Source organism: Hylobates moloch, unplaced genomic scaffold (assembly GCF_009828535.3).
Source record: "Hylobates moloch isolate HMO894 unplaced genomic scaffold, HMol_V3 SCAFFOLD_12, whole genome shotgun sequence".
Lineage (NCBI taxonomy): Eukaryota > Metazoa > Chordata > Mammalia > Primates > Hylobatidae > Hylobates > Hylobates moloch.
The window spans coordinates 63,567,489-63,586,335 of NW_026652287.1; the positions used below are offsets into that span (position 1 = coordinate 63,567,489).

The 18,847-nt window shown below is 54.7% G+C and overlaps 1 protein-coding gene across 4 annotated transcripts; it reads left to right on the top strand.

Moving 5' to 3' along the window:
- Positions 1-80: 80 nt before the first annotated feature.
- On the top strand, positions 81-18,298 carry LSR (lipolysis stimulated lipoprotein receptor). Of its 4 annotated transcripts, none has more exons than XM_058425620.1 (10): positions 81-424; positions 1,604-1,948; positions 9,591-9,710; positions 12,245-12,301; positions 12,867-13,013; positions 16,686-16,859; positions 17,006-17,065; positions 17,166-17,294; positions 17,438-18,063; positions 18,153-18,298. In XM_058425620.1, exons 1-10 carry the CDS (start codon positions 316-318, stop codon positions 18,186-18,188), a joined length of 1,803 nt encoding a protein of 600 aa, XP_058281603.1. In that variant the 5' UTR covers positions 81-315; the 3' UTR covers positions 18,189-18,298. The 4 variants fall into 4 exon arrangements, with proteins under 4 accessions (XP_058281603.1, XP_032026373.1, XP_058281604.1 ...); XM_032170482.2 differs by having other exon boundaries at positions 82-424; positions 17,163-17,294; XM_058425621.1 differs by lacking the exon at positions 12,245-12,301 and having other exon boundaries at positions 83-424.
- The last annotated feature ends 549 nt before the right edge of the window (positions 18,299-18,847 follow it).

Here is an 18,847-nt window from a genome sequence, read left to right on the forward strand (position 1 = left end):
CTAAGCCCAGCCCTCGGCTCCCACCCTTGTGTACCTGGGCCGAACCATTCACCGGATCGCGCAGCGGGTGGAGTGTGGCTCGGAGGACCACGGCGGGTCAAGGACCCTTCTCCCCCATATCTGAAAGCATGCCCTTTATTCACGTCGTTTACGTTCATTAAAACTTCCAGAACGCAGCAGGATGGACTTAGAGTAGGGACAAGGAACGGAAGTGGGAAGGGGAGGAGCGTGCACCCCTCCTGGCCTTGGTGAGCGCCGCGCCCCCTAAGGTACTTTGGAAGGGACGCTCGGGCCAGACGCGCCCAGACGGCCGCGATGGCGCTGTGGGCCGGAGGGCTCTCCAGAGGGCTGGGCTCCCACCCGGCCGCCCCAGGCCGGGACGCGGTCGTCTTCGTGTGGCTCCTACTTAGCACCTGGTGCACAGGTACGGGGCACGGGGCCTCTGACGCTGCGGAATGGCGGAGGGCACTGTAGAGGGGGATGGATGGAAAGGAGGCGGCGGGGGCGCGGGAAGCGGGGGGTCGCAGAGGCTGGGACCTTCCGATCCCCTGGGTCTTGGGCGATCTTTTGCGCGCCGGAGTGAGAGGAATTCCCCATCCGTGCCGGGGAGCGCTCCCCCCGCCCTTATCTGGAAGATAGCAGGAAGTGAAACTCCCTGGACGGTGAGACCCGGAGCGGCAGGGAGAATGGAACTCTTTGTCGGCAGGGAGTAGAAGACCGCCCGATCACTGACAAAAGAAAAGCCGGGATGGGGCTTGGGCGCACCCGGGAATTTCTAAGTGTTGGAGTAACGGGGAGAGGGCACGGGAGGGCTGGATCAGACGATTCCTAGAGGGACAGAGACGAAGGAACAATGCCTAGGCCTCGGGTGGGTGTGGGACTGGGGACTTCCCATCCCCTGCACCCCACCCACCTCCCGCGGGCTCCGGATTATAAGTGCGTAAGAGTCAGGTAGGATGGACTTACGGACTTGAAACCGACTTCTGCTGGTAGGCTTTCACCTGGATGGGATGTTTGGGTGGTGGTGAGGTCTTTCCCGAGACACTTTTGGTCCAGTCATTTGAAATGACTTTAGGGTGAGGTGGTGGGAGGCTGATGGAGATATTGTGGGGGCTTTAGTCCCTCCATGGCAAAGCAGTTCAGGCAAACAACTCCATGGTTTTCCCTCCAAATTCAAAAGACCCCGGGTAACCTGGAATCCTTGGTAGTCGGTTTTGAAGTGGGGCCTTGGGCGCTGGGGGCATCAACATGGCCATTTGTGCTTGCCTGCCCAGGCCACACAGAGGCCCCTTGCTGTGGGTGAATGGCAAAGGGAAGAGGGGACTGGTGTGGTTCAGAGGACACAGGCTGGGAAGAGAGATGGCGGGCGAGTCCAAGGAAACTGGCCGTGTCACCGTGCACCTGCCACTTCAGCCCCACGGGTCTATAAAATGGGCATGATTATCGTGGCTACCTCACTGGTCCTGGTGATTAAGGAACAATGTGTGCCAGGCACTCTGTAAACCACACACTTACAAATGTCCAGCTGGTGACAGGTGGCCTTCCTGTTGAAGCACCTCCCTGAGCTCACAGCAACCCTTGCTGTCTCTCCTCTTGCCCTCAGCTCCTGCCGGGGCCATCCAGGTGACTGTGTCCAACCCCTACCACGTGGTGATCCTCTTCCAGCCTGTGACCCTGCCCTGTACCTACCAGATGACCTCGACCCCTACGCAACCCATCGTCATCTGGAAGTACAAGTCTTTCTGCCGGGACCGCATCGCCGATGCCTTCTCCCCGGCCAGCGTCGACAACCAGCTCAACGCCCAGCTGGCAGCCGGGAACCCAGGCTACAACCCCTATGTCGAGTGCCAGGACAGCGTGCGCACCGTCAGGGTCGTGGCCACCAAGCAGGGCAACGCTGTGACCCTGGGAGATTACTACCAGGGCCGGAGGATTACCATCACCGGAAGTATGTTGGGTGGGGCAGGGGGATGAGGCTGGGCTTGCCCGGGTGGTGGGGCTGGCGTCCTTGTGCGGGACCTGGAGTCCCCATCTGAAAGCTCTTGAGTGCCAATGTCTGAAAAGATCAGTGAAGGGAGCAATTCTTTTTTTCTTTCTTTTTTTTTTTGAGATGGAGTCTTGCTCTGGACTCCAGGCTGGAGTGCAGTGGTGCAATCTCAGCTCACTGCAACCTCCACCTCCCAGGTTCAAGCAATTCTCCTGCCTCAGCCTCCCAAGTAGCTGTGTCTCCAGGTGCGTGCCACCACGCCCGGTTAATTTTTGTATTTTTAGTAGAGATGGGGTTTCACCATGTTGGCCAGGCTGGTCTCAAACTCCTGACCTCAAATGATCTGCCCGCCTTGGCCTGGCAAAGTGCTGAGAGACACCATACACAGCCTAAAGGGAGCAATTCTATTCTACTATTCTTCCTTCTGCTAATCCTTCCATTCCTTAATTTAATAACGAAGATTTTTTGAGTACCTGTCATATACCAGGTGCTGTTCTGGGCTCTGGGAATACAGCTGTTAACAAAATCATCAAACCACTTCCCTCGTGGAGCCCACATTGCAGTGAGAGAGACAAACACAACACACACTCTCAAGTGCTTGAAGATAAAGAAAACTGGGTAACGGAGAGAAGAGGCCAGGGTTTGTTCTATAATCAGATTAATAACATGAGCAGTAAGAAGTAAAATTTATCTAAGTAACAACTTATTAAGGGTCTACTGTGTGCTAAGCTCTCATCCAGGTTCCCAAGGATTAACTCAGACCACACAGTAATTGAATAGATTCTATTATTGTCATCTTACAGAGGCCCAGAGAGAGAAAGTGACTTGCCTGGTGTACCAGCTAGTTACACATAGCTGGTAACGGGGTTGGGATTCTAACTCAGCCACTTTGGGTCTAGTGGCCAAGCTCCTAATCCCTTTGCTTGCCTAGGGTGGTCCGCAGAGGACTCACAGAGGAGGTGGCAGGAGTGAACTGCAGGGGCAAGAGATCTTAATGGAGAAAGCCTGTGACATGCCAGGAACTGCACACATATTCTCCCATTGAGTCCTCTCCTCTACCCTCCTGACAGCTGAGGCACAGAGAGGTTACCTTGTTCAAATGGGCGCATAGGAAGTCAAAGTCTGGAGCTGGGGTTTGAACCCAGGCAGCCCTGAGAACGCTTGTTCTTAACTGTAATGCTGCCTCCTGATAGGATGTGCCTGTTGGGACTAAGTAAGGGGCAGTCATTCATTCATTCATTCATTTGGTATTTATCAAGCATCTACTATGTGTCGTTGGTGCTGGGGATAGAGGTGATTGGGATGGCTGAAGTTTCTTTGAGACTCTGTCTCAAAAAAAAAAAAAGACTCTGTCTCAAGGTATAAGAATGTCAGAGAGTACTAAGTGCTGCAAAGGAAATAACACCAGGCTGGGCGCTTTGGCTCATGCCTGTATATTTCAGCACTTTGGGAGGCCAAGGCAGGAGGATCACTTGAGCCTAGGAGTTTGAGACCAGCCTGGACAATAAAATGAGACCCCATGTCTGCAAAAATTTTAAAAATTAGCTAGGCATGGTGGCATGTGCCTGTGGTCCCAGCTGCTCAGGAGGCTGATGTGGGAGGATTGCTTGGGCCTGAGAGGTCAAGGCTTCAGTGAGTCGTGATCATGCCACTGCATTCCAGCCTGGGTGACAGAGTGAGACCCTGTCTTGAAATGAAAAGAAAATAGGCTGGGCACGGTGGCTCACACCTGTAATCCCAGCACTTTGGGAGGCCGAGGTGGGTGGATCACCTGAGCTCAGGAGATCCAGACCAGCCTGGCCAACATGGTGAAATCCCATCTCTACTAAAAATACAAAAATTAGCCTGGTGTGATGGTGGGCACCTGTAATCCCAGCTACTCAGGAGGCTGAGGCAGGAGAATCGCTTGAACCAGGGAGGCGAAGGTTGCGGTAAGCCAAGATTGCACCACTGCACTCCAGCCTGGGAAACAGTAAGATTCCGTCTCAAAAAAAAAAGAAAAGCAAAGCAAATAGCACTGGGTGATGTGCTACATGGAATGACTTGGGCTGTGAATATGATTTGAGGAGGGCCTGGGCCTGGGCCTTACAGAACCTAGAAGGCAGAGAGGAAGGGGAGGGGCAGGGTGCCAGGGATGAAGCCTCACCTACCTCATGTCTTATTGTGTGTTCACCGTCTTAAACAAGAATTTAAAGTTGGGCATGGGGTAGGGGGGGAAGGGAGCATCCCTTTGCAGACCCCAAGAAGCCAGGAACTGGAGCACATTCTGCTAGAGGATCGATGGGAAGCAGGGTTCCAGGGGCTGAGCCTATGTCCGTCCTGTTTCAGAGTAGGCACCAGGCTTGTGTGCCCTGAATTTCTGTGGGCAGCTCAGCCATGAGCATCCTACTGTTATTGAGGTCACAGGGCTTCTTAGGCCCCCTCCTCTCTAACCCAGGGATTGTGCCTGCCTGGACCAGGCATGACTGCTAAGCTCCTGCCAGGACAAGCCAAATACTGAGGGTGCTTCCTCTGCTGGGCACAAAAGTCCAGGATGACCCCCCAGGCTCTGTCTAGGGGAAGGGGCCCTGCATGCTCCAGGGGCCTCACAGGCCTGGGTCTTTCAAACCACCCCCACCTGGGCCTGTGTTTGATCAAGGCCCTGAGTGTAAACATCCATTGTGTGTGTGTCCTTTCAGGAAACCCCGTAGCCGCAGGAGCTTCCTCCGTTTCAGCTTGAGGATGGGGAAAAATGTACTCCCCGTGGTGTTCCTAGGGTCACCCACTGTGCTGGGGTTTTTCTGTTTTTTGTTTTTTGTTTTTTTCTGTTGCCCAGGCTGGAGTGCAGTGGTGCAATCTCAGCTCACTGCAACCTCTACCTCCCAGGTTCAAGCGATTCTCCCGCCTCAGCCTCCTAAGTAGCTGGGATTACGGGTGCACACCACCACACCTGGCTAATTTTTGTATCCTTTTGGTAGAGACAGGATCTCGCGATGTTGGCCAGGCTGGTCTCAAACTCCTGACCTCAGGTGATCTGCCTGCCTCGGCCTCCCAAAGTTCTGGGATTACAGATGTGAGCCACCATGCCTGGCCTATCCTGGTTTCAAAAGTGAAAATAGTCCTGGGTGAACTAGAAGGCTGTCCACTCCAGGCGTCCCTCCGGTCAGGTGGCTCGTGCCCTGCTTTGTCCTTCCATGCTTTGGGTGATGGACCAGCACCTGGACAGGAGGTCCTGTTCCACCTCCTCAGGCTCCTTGGGGTCCAAGCGCCCCCACCTCCAGCTGCACTGCAGCAGAGAGCCCATGGGACCTCTGAAATCATGAAGATCACCTTTGTGATGTATAAAGAAGGAACCAGAGGTTGGAGATATGGAGGAGGCCTGGCTGCTGTTCCCACTGGAGACCTGGCATCTTCTCCCCTCACCTAAAACAATGAAAGCAGTGCTCAGCCCGGCTGAGATCACGGCCAGCCCAAGACCAGGAACAGGGTACGCCCTGCAGGAAGAAGGTGCGCCCAGGCCTTAGGATGGATCAAAAGAAGCCGGAAAACTATATTTTTTGTGGGTTTTGAAAATGTCAGACAGGTCAAACAAAACACAGTGAGGTCCAGCCTCGGCCTACGAGATGCCAGATTTCAACCCCTGGCCTATATGATCTGTTTGCCATGGCAGGCAGTTCCTGTCCACCTCTTTTGTTTACAGCAAGGACCAGCTCTTGAGCTCCAGTGTTGAAGAGGCATAGTCAGGGTCTGATTTGAAGACACTGGTGGCTCATGCCTGTAATCCCAGCACTTTGGGAGGCCGAGGCAGGAGGATTGCTTGAGGACAGGAGCTGGGAGACCAGCCTGGGCAACATAGTGAGACCCAGACACTACAAAAAATAAATTAGCAGGGCATGATGGTGCACCCTGGTAATTCCAGCTACTCTGGAGATGGGAAGATTGCTTGAGCCTAGGAGTTTGAGGCTGCAGTGACCCATGATCGCACTACTGCACTCCAGCCTGGGCGACAAAGCTAGGCCCTCTCAAAAAAGATACAGGTGGAAAAATGATGGACGAAGAGGGCATTGTGGCAAACCTGGAGGATTTAGGATAACCTAGTTTGGAATTCTATGAGGATTCAATGAAAGAATGTGTGCAGAGGGGCCCAGCACATAGTAAGAGCTCAATAAACGGTGGGGGCCGGGGCGGTGGCTCATGCCTGTAATCCCAGCACTTTGGGAGGCTGAGGCAGGTGGATTACTTGAGCCCAGGAGTTCAAGATCAACCTGGACAACAAAGCGAAATTCCCGTCTCAAAATTAAAAAAACAACAACAACAACAAAAAAAAACACAGTGGCTTAGATGCCTGATCATTAGGGTAAGTTGTGTCTTCAACCCTTTCACGTCTGCTCTGAAGGTCACCATATCCGGAAGCCTTCCCTGGCCTCCTTGTTTAAAATGGCACAGCCCCCACTCCACGCCTGGCACTCTCTGTCTGCTGTCCCTGATTCGTTTTCTCCATACAGCTTATCTTTGTCTGATATGTGACATAGTTACATTTTTTATTTGTCTTTCTTTCCCAGTTAGAAGCTGAGCTCTAGAAGGGCAAGGGCAAGGATTTATAACTCAAAGGTTCCGGACTTAGGCCTCTTTACTTTCTTGATTTTGAGGTTAATTAACTGCTCAGGCCTAGCGAAGTGGCTCATGCCTGGAATCCCAGCACTTTGGGAGGCCCAGGTGGGCAAATCACTTGAGGTCAGGAGTTCCAGACCTGCCTGGCCAACATAGTGAAAACCCTGTCTCTACTAAAAATACAAAAATTAGCCAGTTATATTGGCAGGCGCCTATAATCCCAGCTACTCAAGAGGCTGAGGCAGGAGAATCGCTTGAACCCAGGAGGCAGAGGCTGCAGTGAGCCGAGATCGTGCCACTGCACTACAGCCTGGGCAACAGAACGAGACTTCATCTCAAAAAAAAAAAAAAAAAAAAAAAAATTCAGAGCTCAAAGAGTTTGTTTTCCCAAGTAGCAGAATGAGAAAAGTTTACAAAATTGTTTAAATGACAATAAAGTCATTATAGATTAACAAATAAAATACCTTTTATGAAAAAAATCATTTTCTGAAACCAGACAAAACATTATGAATGAGAAGGTGGCATGGTTTTATTTTTTTGCAAGTCTCTGAAGCCTGGCTGGATAGAAGAGCCTGGCTTCTCAGAGCTGCTTCAGTCTGTTGTGATGTCTATCATATGTCACGTAGCCTCTGGAAAACTCCACAGTTAGTACTGTTGGGAAAATAACTTTGACCTCAGGGTCTCCTGAAAATGTCTTGGGGAACCCCGGGGTCTAGAGGCTGCAGTTTGAGAACTGTTGCTGTGGTATACCAGGTGTCTCAAATACTGCCTAGAACATAGGTGGTACTCAGTAATTATTGTTGAAGGATGAATGAATGAATGAAATGTGTCTTTGAATCCAGCCATGTGCCCAGAATGATGAGACAGATGACAAAAGCTAAGGGACTTTAGCATGAGGAGAGAGGGGGTTCGTTTCCTTTTTTTTTTTTTTTTTGAGATGGAGTCTCACTCTGTTGCCCAGGCTAGAGTGCAGTGGCGCAATCTCAGCTCACTGCAACCTCTGCCTCCTGGGTTCAAGCGATTCTCCTGCCTCAGCCTCCCAAGTAGCTGGGACTACAGGCGCGTGCCACCGCACCTAGCTAATTTTTTACATTTTTGGTAGAGATGGGGTTTTACCATGTTGGCCAGGCTGGTCTGGAACTCCTGACCTCAAGTGATCCACCCGCCTCAGCCTCCCAAAGTGTTGGGATTACAGGTGTGAGCCACCATGTCCGGCCAAGAGGGTGTTCATTTCTGCTTCTGGCCAGGTATTGTGTCAGGCACTGGGGACCCAGCAGTGACTGAGACAGACAGGGCTCTGCCTCATGGAGCCCACATTTTCACCAGGCAAGGGATGGTTGGCCCCTAAGCTAGGAGATAAGACTTCAGCAGTTGGGTGGGGGAGCCGTGGGAGAAGCCCAGCCCATGGGGGGACAGTGCGAATCTAGAACCAAGGCAATGGCAGGGGTGAGGCTGGCACGGTAGCTAGAGGCCATGTCGTGCCAAGGGCCTTGGGGACCATGGAACCTTAGGGAAGGCGTCTGGAATGCTGTAGCCAGAAACTGTTGCAAGGAGGATTTTTCTGTAGACATGAGGCCTTGTGAAGAAAGCAAGGGTTCTTTCATTCCTGGGGATGCCAGGTGCTGTGGACTGCAGCATGCATGGTTGCTGCCGTCACAGAGCTGTCGTGCAGGAGGGCAGCGCGTCCTTGGGAAGGTGGCAGGCAGGTCAGGCTTGGAGGAAAGAGGCTGGGAAGCTGAGGGCGTTTCCTGCCCGAGATGCCCAATGTAGCCTACTTCTCTCCCCAGTGGCCTAAGGCAGAGTTGCCTGGTAGGTGCCCCGGACCCACCCTGGTGAAAGGCTGAAGGTATTTAACTAATTAGGGCCTGAGGAGCAGAGAGGAAACAGGATGTGCCAAAACACTTTGATAGATGGCAGAGTTAACAAGCTCCTTGCCTGCAGCTGCTTCAGACAAGAGCGTCCCCAAGCCCTGGGTCTGACCTGGAATGTGGGGATGGAAGGGGAGGGGGAGGGACCAAGGCACTGGGAGGGTAAGTCTCTCTCTCTCCCCCACATAGACACACCCACTCCTTATGGGTGCCTGGGCATCTCCTGGTACCTAGAATCTGGCCTGTTTATCTCCACACCCATCCCTGGGGTCTACACTAGGCCCTGTGGGTGGCAGTTCACATCAGGGGAGTTCTGACTTTGGCTCTGAGAGGTGGTTCAGAGATGGCTGTAAGTTGAGAAGCACAGACTGCTGGGTGTGGTGGCTCAAGCCTGTAATCCCAGCACTTTGGGAGGCTGAGGTGGGGGTGGATCACCTGAGGTCTGGAGTTCAAAACCAGCTTGGTCAACATGGCGAAACTCCATCTCTACTAAAAATGCAAAAATTAGCCAGGCATGGTGGCAGGTGCCTGTAATCCCAGCTACACGGGAGGCTGAGGCAGGAGAATCGCTTGAATCTGGGAGGCAGAGATTGTAGTCAGCCGAGATTAGTTCGCGCCATTGCATGCCAGCCTGGGCAACAAGAGGGAAACTCCGATTCAAACAACAAAAAAAGCTGGGCATGGTGGAGTGCCTGTAGTCCCAACTACTCAGGTGGGAGGATTGCTTGAGTCCAGGAGGTTGAAGCTGCAGTGGGCTATAATTACACCACTGCACTCCAGCCAGGGCCATAGAGTGAGACCCTGTCTCTAAAGAAGGAAAAAAAAAACCCTCAGGCTCTGAGGGCACCATTACTGCTCTACACTGAAGAGATGTGCAGCTTTTCCAGACCCAAAATGTCATCCACAAAACAGAAGTGATAATGGCCCTGCCTCACAGACTTCTTGCAGTAGCCCAGGTGTTTAGAACGGGGTGTAAAAGGCCCCGTGCCTTTGGTAGGAATCTTTGCATATGCATTTGATCATCTGCAGCCTGCCCAGCCCACCGCTTGCCCACTCCTGGGTGTGCTGGGAAGGGGGCTCTGGCCCTCCTGGGGTTAGGTGCCCCAGCCTCTAAAGTGCCCTCACGCCTTTTCATCCTGACCCAGATGCTGACCTGACCTTTGACCAGACGGCGTGGGGGGACAGCGGTGTGTATTACTGCTCCGTGGTCTCAGCCCAGGACCTCCAGGGGAACAATGAGGCCTATGCAGAGCTCATCGTCCTTGGTGAGTGGGCCTGGGAAGGGGGAGGCATGGCCCTTCCTTTTGTCCGCTTCTGTTCTGTCTGCCCTCCCGTGTCCACCCTCTTCCCTCCTGCTTACCCTCTGGGCTCTGTCGCCTGCTCTGCTCTCCCCCAGGCTCTGCCAGTCACTTAGGCTCCCCCGTGCCCTGCACCCCAGGCAGGGACCACTGGCCCACAGTGCCTCCAATCACCCAAGCCAAACTAAGAGAAGAGTGGAGACAATTGGAGACTCTGCCTCTTCAAAGTCTCATTTTTAAAAAAATCCAGACTTGGGGTCCGGGTGCGGTAGTTCATGCCTGTAATCCCAGCACTTTGGGAGGCCGAGGCGGGTGGATCACTTGAGGCCAGGAGTTCGAGACTAGCCTGGCCAATGTGGCAAAATCCCGTCTCTATAAAAAAAATAAAAGCCAGGTGTGGTGGTGCACATGCCTGTAATCCCAGTTACTCAGAGGGCTGAGGCATGAGGATTGCTTGAACCTGGGAGGCAGAGGATGCAGGGAGCCAAGATCACGCCACTGCACTCCAGCCTGGGCGACAGAGTGAGACTCCGTCCAAAAAAAAAAAAAATCCAGACATGGTCAGAGTCCATGGGCAGTGAATGACGACAGTTGATGGTGTGCAAAATCGACCCACCTCTTGCTACATCTCCAAGGCCTCATCTCACCCGAGTCCCTCGCCAAAGCACAGCGGTTTTGCCGTGTGCCCTGCTGGGATGGTGCTGCATGGCACACACAGTGTGTAAGTTTGAGTGCAGCTGAAACGAAGCCGATTCCAGACGCCCAGGGGCAGGGCGGGGAGTCCGTGTGGCTGGGAGGCCTCCCTCCATGTGTCAGGGGGATGTTGCCATCAGCCAGGTGCCCTGCTGTAAGCCAACACATGGAGTCTCATATGACGTGTGCTCTGCGTGAGTGATGCCGCTGGGTTGTACACTGCCATCTTCACATGTGTGAATGAGCACGTGACTGGGGGGTACTTGGGCCGCAAGACAGAGTTCATGTGTGGGGGATGGAACACGTGCACCAGTGACCCAGGAACCTCTGCGTGTTCTTTGGTAAAATGCACTATTTGCATCAGCAGTTCCCAAAATTAGTCTCCAGGTCTGTTTACACTCTAAAACATTATCGAGGGTCTCCAAGAGCTTTTGCTTCTGTGGGTTTTATGTCTATCTGTTGTTTAACGTGTTAGGAATTAAAATGGGGAGATTTTTCAAGCCCAAGATACACAAGCAAGACTGGGCAACATGGCAAGACCCCGACTCTACAAAAAATTTTAAAATTAACCAGGCGTGGTGGCATGCACCTGTGAGCCCAGCTTCTTGGGAGGCTGAGGCAGGAGTATGGCTTGCACCCAGAAGGTCAAGGCTGCAGTGAGCCGTGATTATGCTGCTGCACTCTAGCATGAGTGACAGAGACCCTGGCTCAAGAAACACACACACACACACACACACACAAAGCATATAGTCCATTAGGCATCAGGGCGATGATGGCATCAGGGAGCCTGGGAAACTTCACTGGACATTCATGGGAGAACAAGTGAAAAAGGCAAATAACATCTGTTATTCTAAAAATTCTTTTGGCCTTGCGGACAGGACCACGCTTTGAGAGCTGTGACTGACATGCCTCTGTCGTGTTGCGAGGGCCTATAGTGCCAAGTGCATGAGCTCTGGGGAGGGCTTCGTGGGTGCAGAGCTGGGCCTGTGGAGGCCCCTGAGACACAACGCTGGTGGGGCTCAAAGCTCCAGGGGCACTCGAGGGAAGACAAGAACCGGGTCTGAGATGCGTGAATGTGACAGTGCATGAGTAGAGATGGAGACCTTGTGGGTCCCAGAACTAGGACTGCATATGACTTTCATATGTGGGCATTTTTGCCTTCATGGATCCCTTCCTGTTTTAAAAAAAATTTGTGATTATGTTGTCACAAAGAGTTTATTACTATATATTCAGTGTTAATTTTTTTTCAGATTTGTAAAGTAAAATTAAACCATTTCAGCCAGGTGTGGTGACACATGCCTGTAGCCCTAGCTACTTACTCCGGAGGCTGAGGTGGGAGGATCGCCTGAGCCCAGGAGGTTGAAGCTGCAGTGAGCCATGATCACACCCCTGCACTCCAGACTGGGCGACAGAGCTGAGATCCTATTTCGTGGGCCCTAGGGCACTGTGCCTGCTGGAACAGGACATCCCTATCACCGTGGTTGGAGCCCTTTGGGGGGCTAAGACCTATGAATGAGAAAAACTTAGGGTACCCAAGCTGAGGTAGAGCCCTCAGAACCCCCTGGGATTTGTATTGGAGTCCTCGTGGCATGAGACACAGGTGGATTATGCAATGGGAGTTTCTTACCTATAAGCACCCACATGTCGGCGGGTGGAGGGTAGGAGCCATGCGCTAGGGCTTCAGCCCCCAGCCCCTGCCCGCTTCAGGGCACACCTTGCACTTGACCAGCCTGGAGCTGGGCTTTCGGGGGCGGCACAGCCTGGGCTGGCTCTGGCCAGCATAATCTGTTTCTCTTTTGTCCCTCCAGGGAGGACCTCAGGGGTGGCTGAGCTCTTACCTGGTTTTCAGGCGGGGCCCATGGAAGGTACGGGGGGTGGATCCTGAGTTGGGCTTCTCAGGAGCTCCCACACATCACCTATTGCTTCTGACTCTAGTTAGTATCCCCTTCCCCACTAAACCCTGCTCACTGTGGACCCCTCACTAACCTGGCCTGACTGTGGCTCTGAGGCATCTAGTGGCCTGGCGCTGGGCCTAGGCTAGGCTGGGCTGAGGAGAGCCTGGGGTGCAGGCTGGGGCTCTGTGACTGGCACCTGCGGTGCTCTTGAGGCTGTGGCATCTGGGCAGCTGGCTCTCTCTTTGGTCTGGGGGCTGCAGCCTGTCTCCCTCTGTGCAGGCCACCTCTTGTCTTCTGCCTTGTGTTTTTGCACCTGGGGGAGGGCCCTAACTGGGGAATGGCCGGGATGGTAGAATGGGGAGTGTGCTGTGCCCAGCCTCTGGCACAAAAAATCCAGCCAGGGCTGCAGGTTCCTTGGTGAGCTTTGCAAATCGTCCCCGACCTCAGTGTTGGCTCCGCACCATGTGCCCCTGCTGTGCCATTGGCCCTGTTCCCTCCCAGGCCTCCGGGCTCAGGGCCTGTTCTCTTTCTGCAGACTGGCTCTTCGTGGTTGTGGTGTGCCTGGCTGCCTTCCTCATCTTCCTCCTCCTGGGCATCTGCTGGTGCCAGTGCTGCCCGCACACTTGCTGCTGCTACGTCAGGTGCCCCTGCTGCCCAGACAAGTGCTGCTGCCCCGAGGCCCGTAAGTGTCCCGCTCATGGCCACCCTGGTTCGGGCAACATCCTGCGTCCTAGGGAAGGAGGTGGCCATCCACCTGCCCCCAGGACAGTGGTGTTGGTCTGGAGGGTGTGAATTTAGCCAGTGGGGAGAAAGTAGGCTGAGGAGGGTCTGCTGCTTTAGATTATCATTTACTTCCTCCAACTTTCAGTTTATTTTTATTTATGTTGTTCTTTTCTTTTGTAAGTATAATCCATACACATGGTAAAAATGTCCAACAGTACAAGATACTATTCACATGAAAGTAAAGCCCTCTAAAAAACCAAATCTTGGCTAGGCGCAGTGATTACGCCTGTAATCAGCACTTTGGGAGGCCAAGACGAGTGGATCACTTGAGGTCAAGAGTTCCAGATCAGCCTGGCCAACATGGTAAAACCCCATTCTCTACTAAAAATACAAAAATTAGCTGGGCATGGTGGTGTTCGCCTGTAATCCCAGCTACTCAGGAGACTGAGGCATGAGAATCGCTTGAACCCAGAAAGTGGAGGTTGCAGTGAGCTGAGATCACGCCACTGCACTCCAGCCTGGGCAACAGAGTGAGACTCTGTCTCAAAAAAAAAAATCTTAACTGAAAAAGGTAAGAAGCCAAACAAGGTTTACAACACTACATGATTTAAGCAAAAAAAATTTTTTTTTGTTTTAGAGAAAGGGTCTCACTCTGTCATCCAGGCAGTGCAGTAGTGCGATCATAGCTCTCTGCAGCCTCGAACTCCTGGGTTCAAGCAGTCCTCCTGCCTCAGCCTCTGGAGCAGTTGGGACTGTAGGCACACATCACCATGCCCAGCTAATTTTTTGATTTCTGTTTTTTTGTAGAGACACGGGTCTCAGTATGTTGCCCAGCCTGATCTCAAACTCCTGGCCTCAGGTGATCCTCCCAAGTCAGCCTCCCCAAAGTGCTGGGATTACAGGCATGTGCCACCATGCTGGCCAATTTTTAAAAATTTTTTGTAGAGACAGGGTCTTGCTGTGTTGCCCAGGCTGGTCTTGAACTCTTGACCTCAAGTGATCCTGCCTCAGGCTCCCAAAGTGATGGGATTACAGACATGAACTACCACACCTGGCCTTAAACTTAAGCAATTTTTTTTTTTTTTTTTGAGACAGTTTCACTCTGTCACCCAGGCTGGAGTAAAGTGGCGCGATCTCGGCTCACTGCAACCTCTGCCCCCCGGGTTTAAGCTATTCTCCTGCCTCAGCCTCACGAGTAGCTGGGATATAGGTGCCTGCCACCACGCCTGACTAATTTTTGTATTTTTAGTAGAGATGGGGTTTCGCCATGTTGGCCAGGCTGGTCTCGAACTCCTGACCTCAGGCAATCCGACCCCCCACCCCCACCCCCACCTTGGCCTCCCAAAGTGCTAGGATTACAGGTATGAGCCACCATGCCTGGCCAAATTTAAGCAAATTTTTGAAAACACGTATCCACAAGAATGCTGCACATTTTACCCAGCTACTATGTCTAGGGACATATCTAGCACACCAGCAATGGATACCGTGGAGAGCTGGGACTGGGTGTGGGACTAGAGCTAAAGGGGAAGTAAGCAAACCAAGTAGGGGAAGGTAAGAGAAGACAGAAGACAGAGAGAGAGGGACCTAACTCTATGAGAGGAGTCAGACATGTGCAACTGAAAAAGACTTGCTCCTGCCCCTCTTCTGTGAATGTTTGTGAATATCCCAATGGGACACTTTCACAGAGGAGCTGATAGACGTGGTCACAGCCATCAGCCTTGGGACACTAGGCCACAGCGTGTACACTACGTGGCACTGATGGACACTTCAGCATCCCTCTAGCTGCTGTCCCGTTTCCCCTCCTCGGGGACCACAGCTGTTGCCAGTCCTTGGTTTCCTTCAGGAGGGTGTCTGGGTAGACCAGCCTGTGTGCACACAGTCCAAGATACATGAACAGTGAAGTACCAGGCAATCCTTGCGTGGGCAGGTGGAGAGCTGAGGCCTGCTTGACACCTTCCTGCTCAGAAGCCCAGTGAGCAGTTTCCCTCCCTAAGGCTCAGTGTCATCCCCTATAAAATAGGGCTTATGGCAGAGCTCACCACACTGGTACGTCTGGGGGTTTGGTGAGCTCATGTGCACACCATTGAGCATGGGGCCCAACCTATATAAAATATTCTACGTCTGTCAGCTGCTGGGCACTGCCACTATCAGCCTCAGTAGTGACTGAGGGCCAGGGCACCAGTCAGAGCCCTGCTGCACACAGAGTGACCCCAGAGAAGCAGCCTTCCCTCTCTGAGTCCTGTTTCCTTCTGTTAGGTCCCGACTTCATGGGTTGTTGTGAGCATTACAGAAGTCGCTGGCTAATTTCATAGTCATTGAAGTCAGTGGTGTGCAACCTGGTTCCTCAAAGGATCACTTCCCTGAAAAAATTCCACTGCTCCCCGGAGGCTTATGCAGGCCTTCCCATCCCCTCCCTCTTGTTGTGTTCAGCTGACAGCTTTTTGCTCAGTGAGTGAGTGTTAGGTCCGTTTCACAGATGGGCTGCAACCAAGTTTGCAGTGAACCCACTAAGACCACAGCTAGGGCCAGGACTAAATGCTGGTCCCAATGCCACATTCCCCTGTCCCAATACCACATTCCCCTGTCCCAATACATTTTCTCCATCCGGAGACCCTGTTACCCCAACCTGGGGCCCCATTAACTCCCTGGCAGAGGCCCTGTTACGTCTGCTGCTACCACAGCCTCCGCCCACCCGTCAGGAGGCAGCAGGTCCCACTGCTGATGATAAAGTTGCAGGCTGCCTGAGCTAATGAAGGGGCTTCCTCTAGGCTGTGCACTTAGTCTTCTGCTTCCAAACCAAATCAGAGGTGAGGCACCCTCTCTGGGCCCATCTCTCTCCATTTTCCTGTTGGGGTCCCAGGGAGGAAGCCACTTGCCTAGGGCCCAGGAACTTTGCAAGCCTCTTGCCCTAGGGAGGAAGGAAGGGAGGAGGATCTTACCTTGAACTGTCAAGCCTAGAGCCTGGCGGGGCGGGCGGAAATGGGTGCAGTCCGAGTTAGAAACACTAGAGGAGACACTTTGCTGCTTGGCTGGGGCAGGCAAGTTAACTCCCGAGGCTCCTGCCACTGCATCTCGATCTGGAAGATGATCAGGTGGGCAGGACCCACGTCTCCCAGATGACTCACTTTTTCTAGAGCAGGGGCTTGGCTGCCAAAGAGGATACTTGATTTCGGCTTGTGGGGACAGTGGTGGACCCAGCACCTGGGCTTTATATAAAGGGCAGCTTTGTTGCCCTGTAAACACACAGACCGTGGGTGGCCACTTCTTCCAGTAAGTTAGCTGGGGAGTTGGAAGTTTAGGTAAAACTTGATTGGCAAATGTTGGCGAATGACCATGCTGTTAAATGAAACATTGTTCTGCCACGCTGGGGCTGTGGGCTGCCTGCGTGCACCCTCTGAAAAATCACACAGGAAGCGGGGTGGGGTCTCCGTGAAGCTGGTGTCTCTCAGCCTCAGGGATGCTGCAGAAATGGAATGAGGACCAGCAGGGACTCAGATGCCCAAGGAAGCTCTACAGCCGAGAGGACGGCTTGGGAAGGAGGTCCAGGCCCAGGTCCCTCCGGAACCCAATGGGTATGGGGCAGCCTGGCTCCTGCCCCACCCGCCTTCTCCTGTTGATTGTGTCCTCACAGTGTATGCTGCCGGCAAAGCAGCCACCTCAGGTGTTCCCAGCATTTATGCCCCTAGCACGTATGCCCACCTGTCTCCCGCCAAGACCCCGCCCCCACCAGCTATGATTCCCATGGGCCCTGCCTACAACGGGTACCCTGGAGGGTACCCTGGAGACGTTGACAGGAGTAGCTCAGGTGAGGCTGGGGGAAGCAGGAACAGCTGGTGGGGGTGTGCTGGGCATCTGGACACTGAGGGGCAGGGGCTGGAAGGAAGAGGGTCTTGGGAGCCGTGGAGGGGCTCTGCTCCTGGTGCGCAGCCACTGACAGCCACTCTCCCCCAGCTGGTGGCCAAGGCTCCTACGTACCCCTGCTTCGGGACACGGACAGCAGTGTGGCCTCTGGTGAGAATCCATCATCCCGAAGTTGGATGCACCTTTAAGGGAGAGGGGTGGGCCAGGATCCATCCTCCTAAACCGACCACCACCACCCTATCCCTAGAAGTCCGCAGTGGCTACAGGATTCAGGCCAGCCAGCAGGACGACTCCATGCGGGTCCTGTACTACATGGAGAAGGAGCTGGCCAACTTCGACCCTTCTCGACCTGGCGCCACCAATGGCCGTGTGGAGCGGGGTGAGCAGGAGCCTTGGGGTCTGAGGGCTTTTAAGGTGGGGTGGGGGGAAGCATGTCTCCCTGATACCTGCCCCAGGGACTCTTGGTGCAAACCCTGGACCCCGGGCTCCTCCAGCAGTCAGTGACACCCCCCTTCCCTGCAGCCATGAGTGAAGTCACCTCCCTCCACGAGGACGACTGGCGATCTCGGCCTTCCCGGGGCCCTGCCCTCACCCCGATCCGGGATGAGGAGTGGGGTGGCCACTCCCCCCGGAGTCCCAGGGGATGGGACCAGGAGCCCCCCAGGGAGCAGGCAGGCGGGGGCTGGCGGGCCAGGCGGCCCCGGGCCCGCTCCGTGGACGCCCTGGACGACCTCACCCCGCCGAGCACCGCCGAGTCTGGGAGCAGGTCTCCCACGAGTAGTGGGAGGAGAGGCCGGGCCTACATGCCCCCGCGGAGCCGCAGCCGGGACGACCTCTATGACCAAGACGACTCGAGGGACTTCCCACGCTCCCGGGACCCCCACTACGACGACTTCAGGTCTCGGGAGCGCCCTCCTGCCGACCCCAGGTCCCACCACCACCGTACCCGGGACCCTCGGGACAACGGCTCCAGGTCCGGGGACCTCCCCTATGATGGGCGGCTACTGGAGGAGGCTGTGAGGAAGAAGGGGTCGGAGGAGAGGAACAGACCCTACAAGGAGGAGGAGGAAGAGGCCTACTACCCGCCCGCGCCACCCCCGTACTCGGAGACCGACTCGCAGGCGTCCCGCGAGCGCAGGCTCAAGAAGGTGAGGGCCGCCCTCCCTGGCGTCTAGACCGTCCCTGGGCCCCCAGCCGGTCCCCGCGGCTCATACCCTTCTTTCTTTCTCCCTTGCAGAGCTTAGCCCTGAGTCGAGAAAGTTTAGTCGTTTGATCTGACGTTTTCTACGTAGCTTTTGTATTTTTTTTTAATTTGAAGGAACACTGATGAAGCCCTGCCATATGCCATACCCCTCCCGAGTCTAATAAAACGTATAATCACAAGCTCTGGAGAGAACCATTTGTTCGGCCGCGCGGGGCGGGGGACCGGGGCTGCTCCGGTGTGTGTCTGTAAAGCGCCGCGTCCCGGGGGCGCCGGAGTCCCGGGCCGGGAGGAAGGAACTCAGCCTGGCCCGGCCCGCGCTCGCGCCGCCGGCCGGAGAACGTGCCCCGCGCAGCCGCCGCCCGCCTGCGTGCGCGCCCCGGCCCCGCCCAGGCGTGCGCATGCGCCCCGTCCCTCCGCCTTCGCGCACCGCAGGCCGGCCGCCGGGAGCGCGCGCTCGCGCCCCTCTCCCCTTCCAGCCCATCCCCCCAGCTCCCCCACCGACCTACTTTACTGTCTCCAAACTCGGGCAGCCCACCTGGCCCCCGACGACCCCAGCCCCTGCTTCTGGTACCCCGACGTTCCATCCGGACCTGCGTTTCACCCGGGCGGCGCGCGGCGATGTCGCGCCCCGCGGAGCCCCGGGCCCGCGCGCGCGCGCCCGCCCCCGTAGACAGACAGCGCGCGCGCTCCCGGGCCGCCTCCCCAAGCGCGCGTCCGACCCGGGCTCG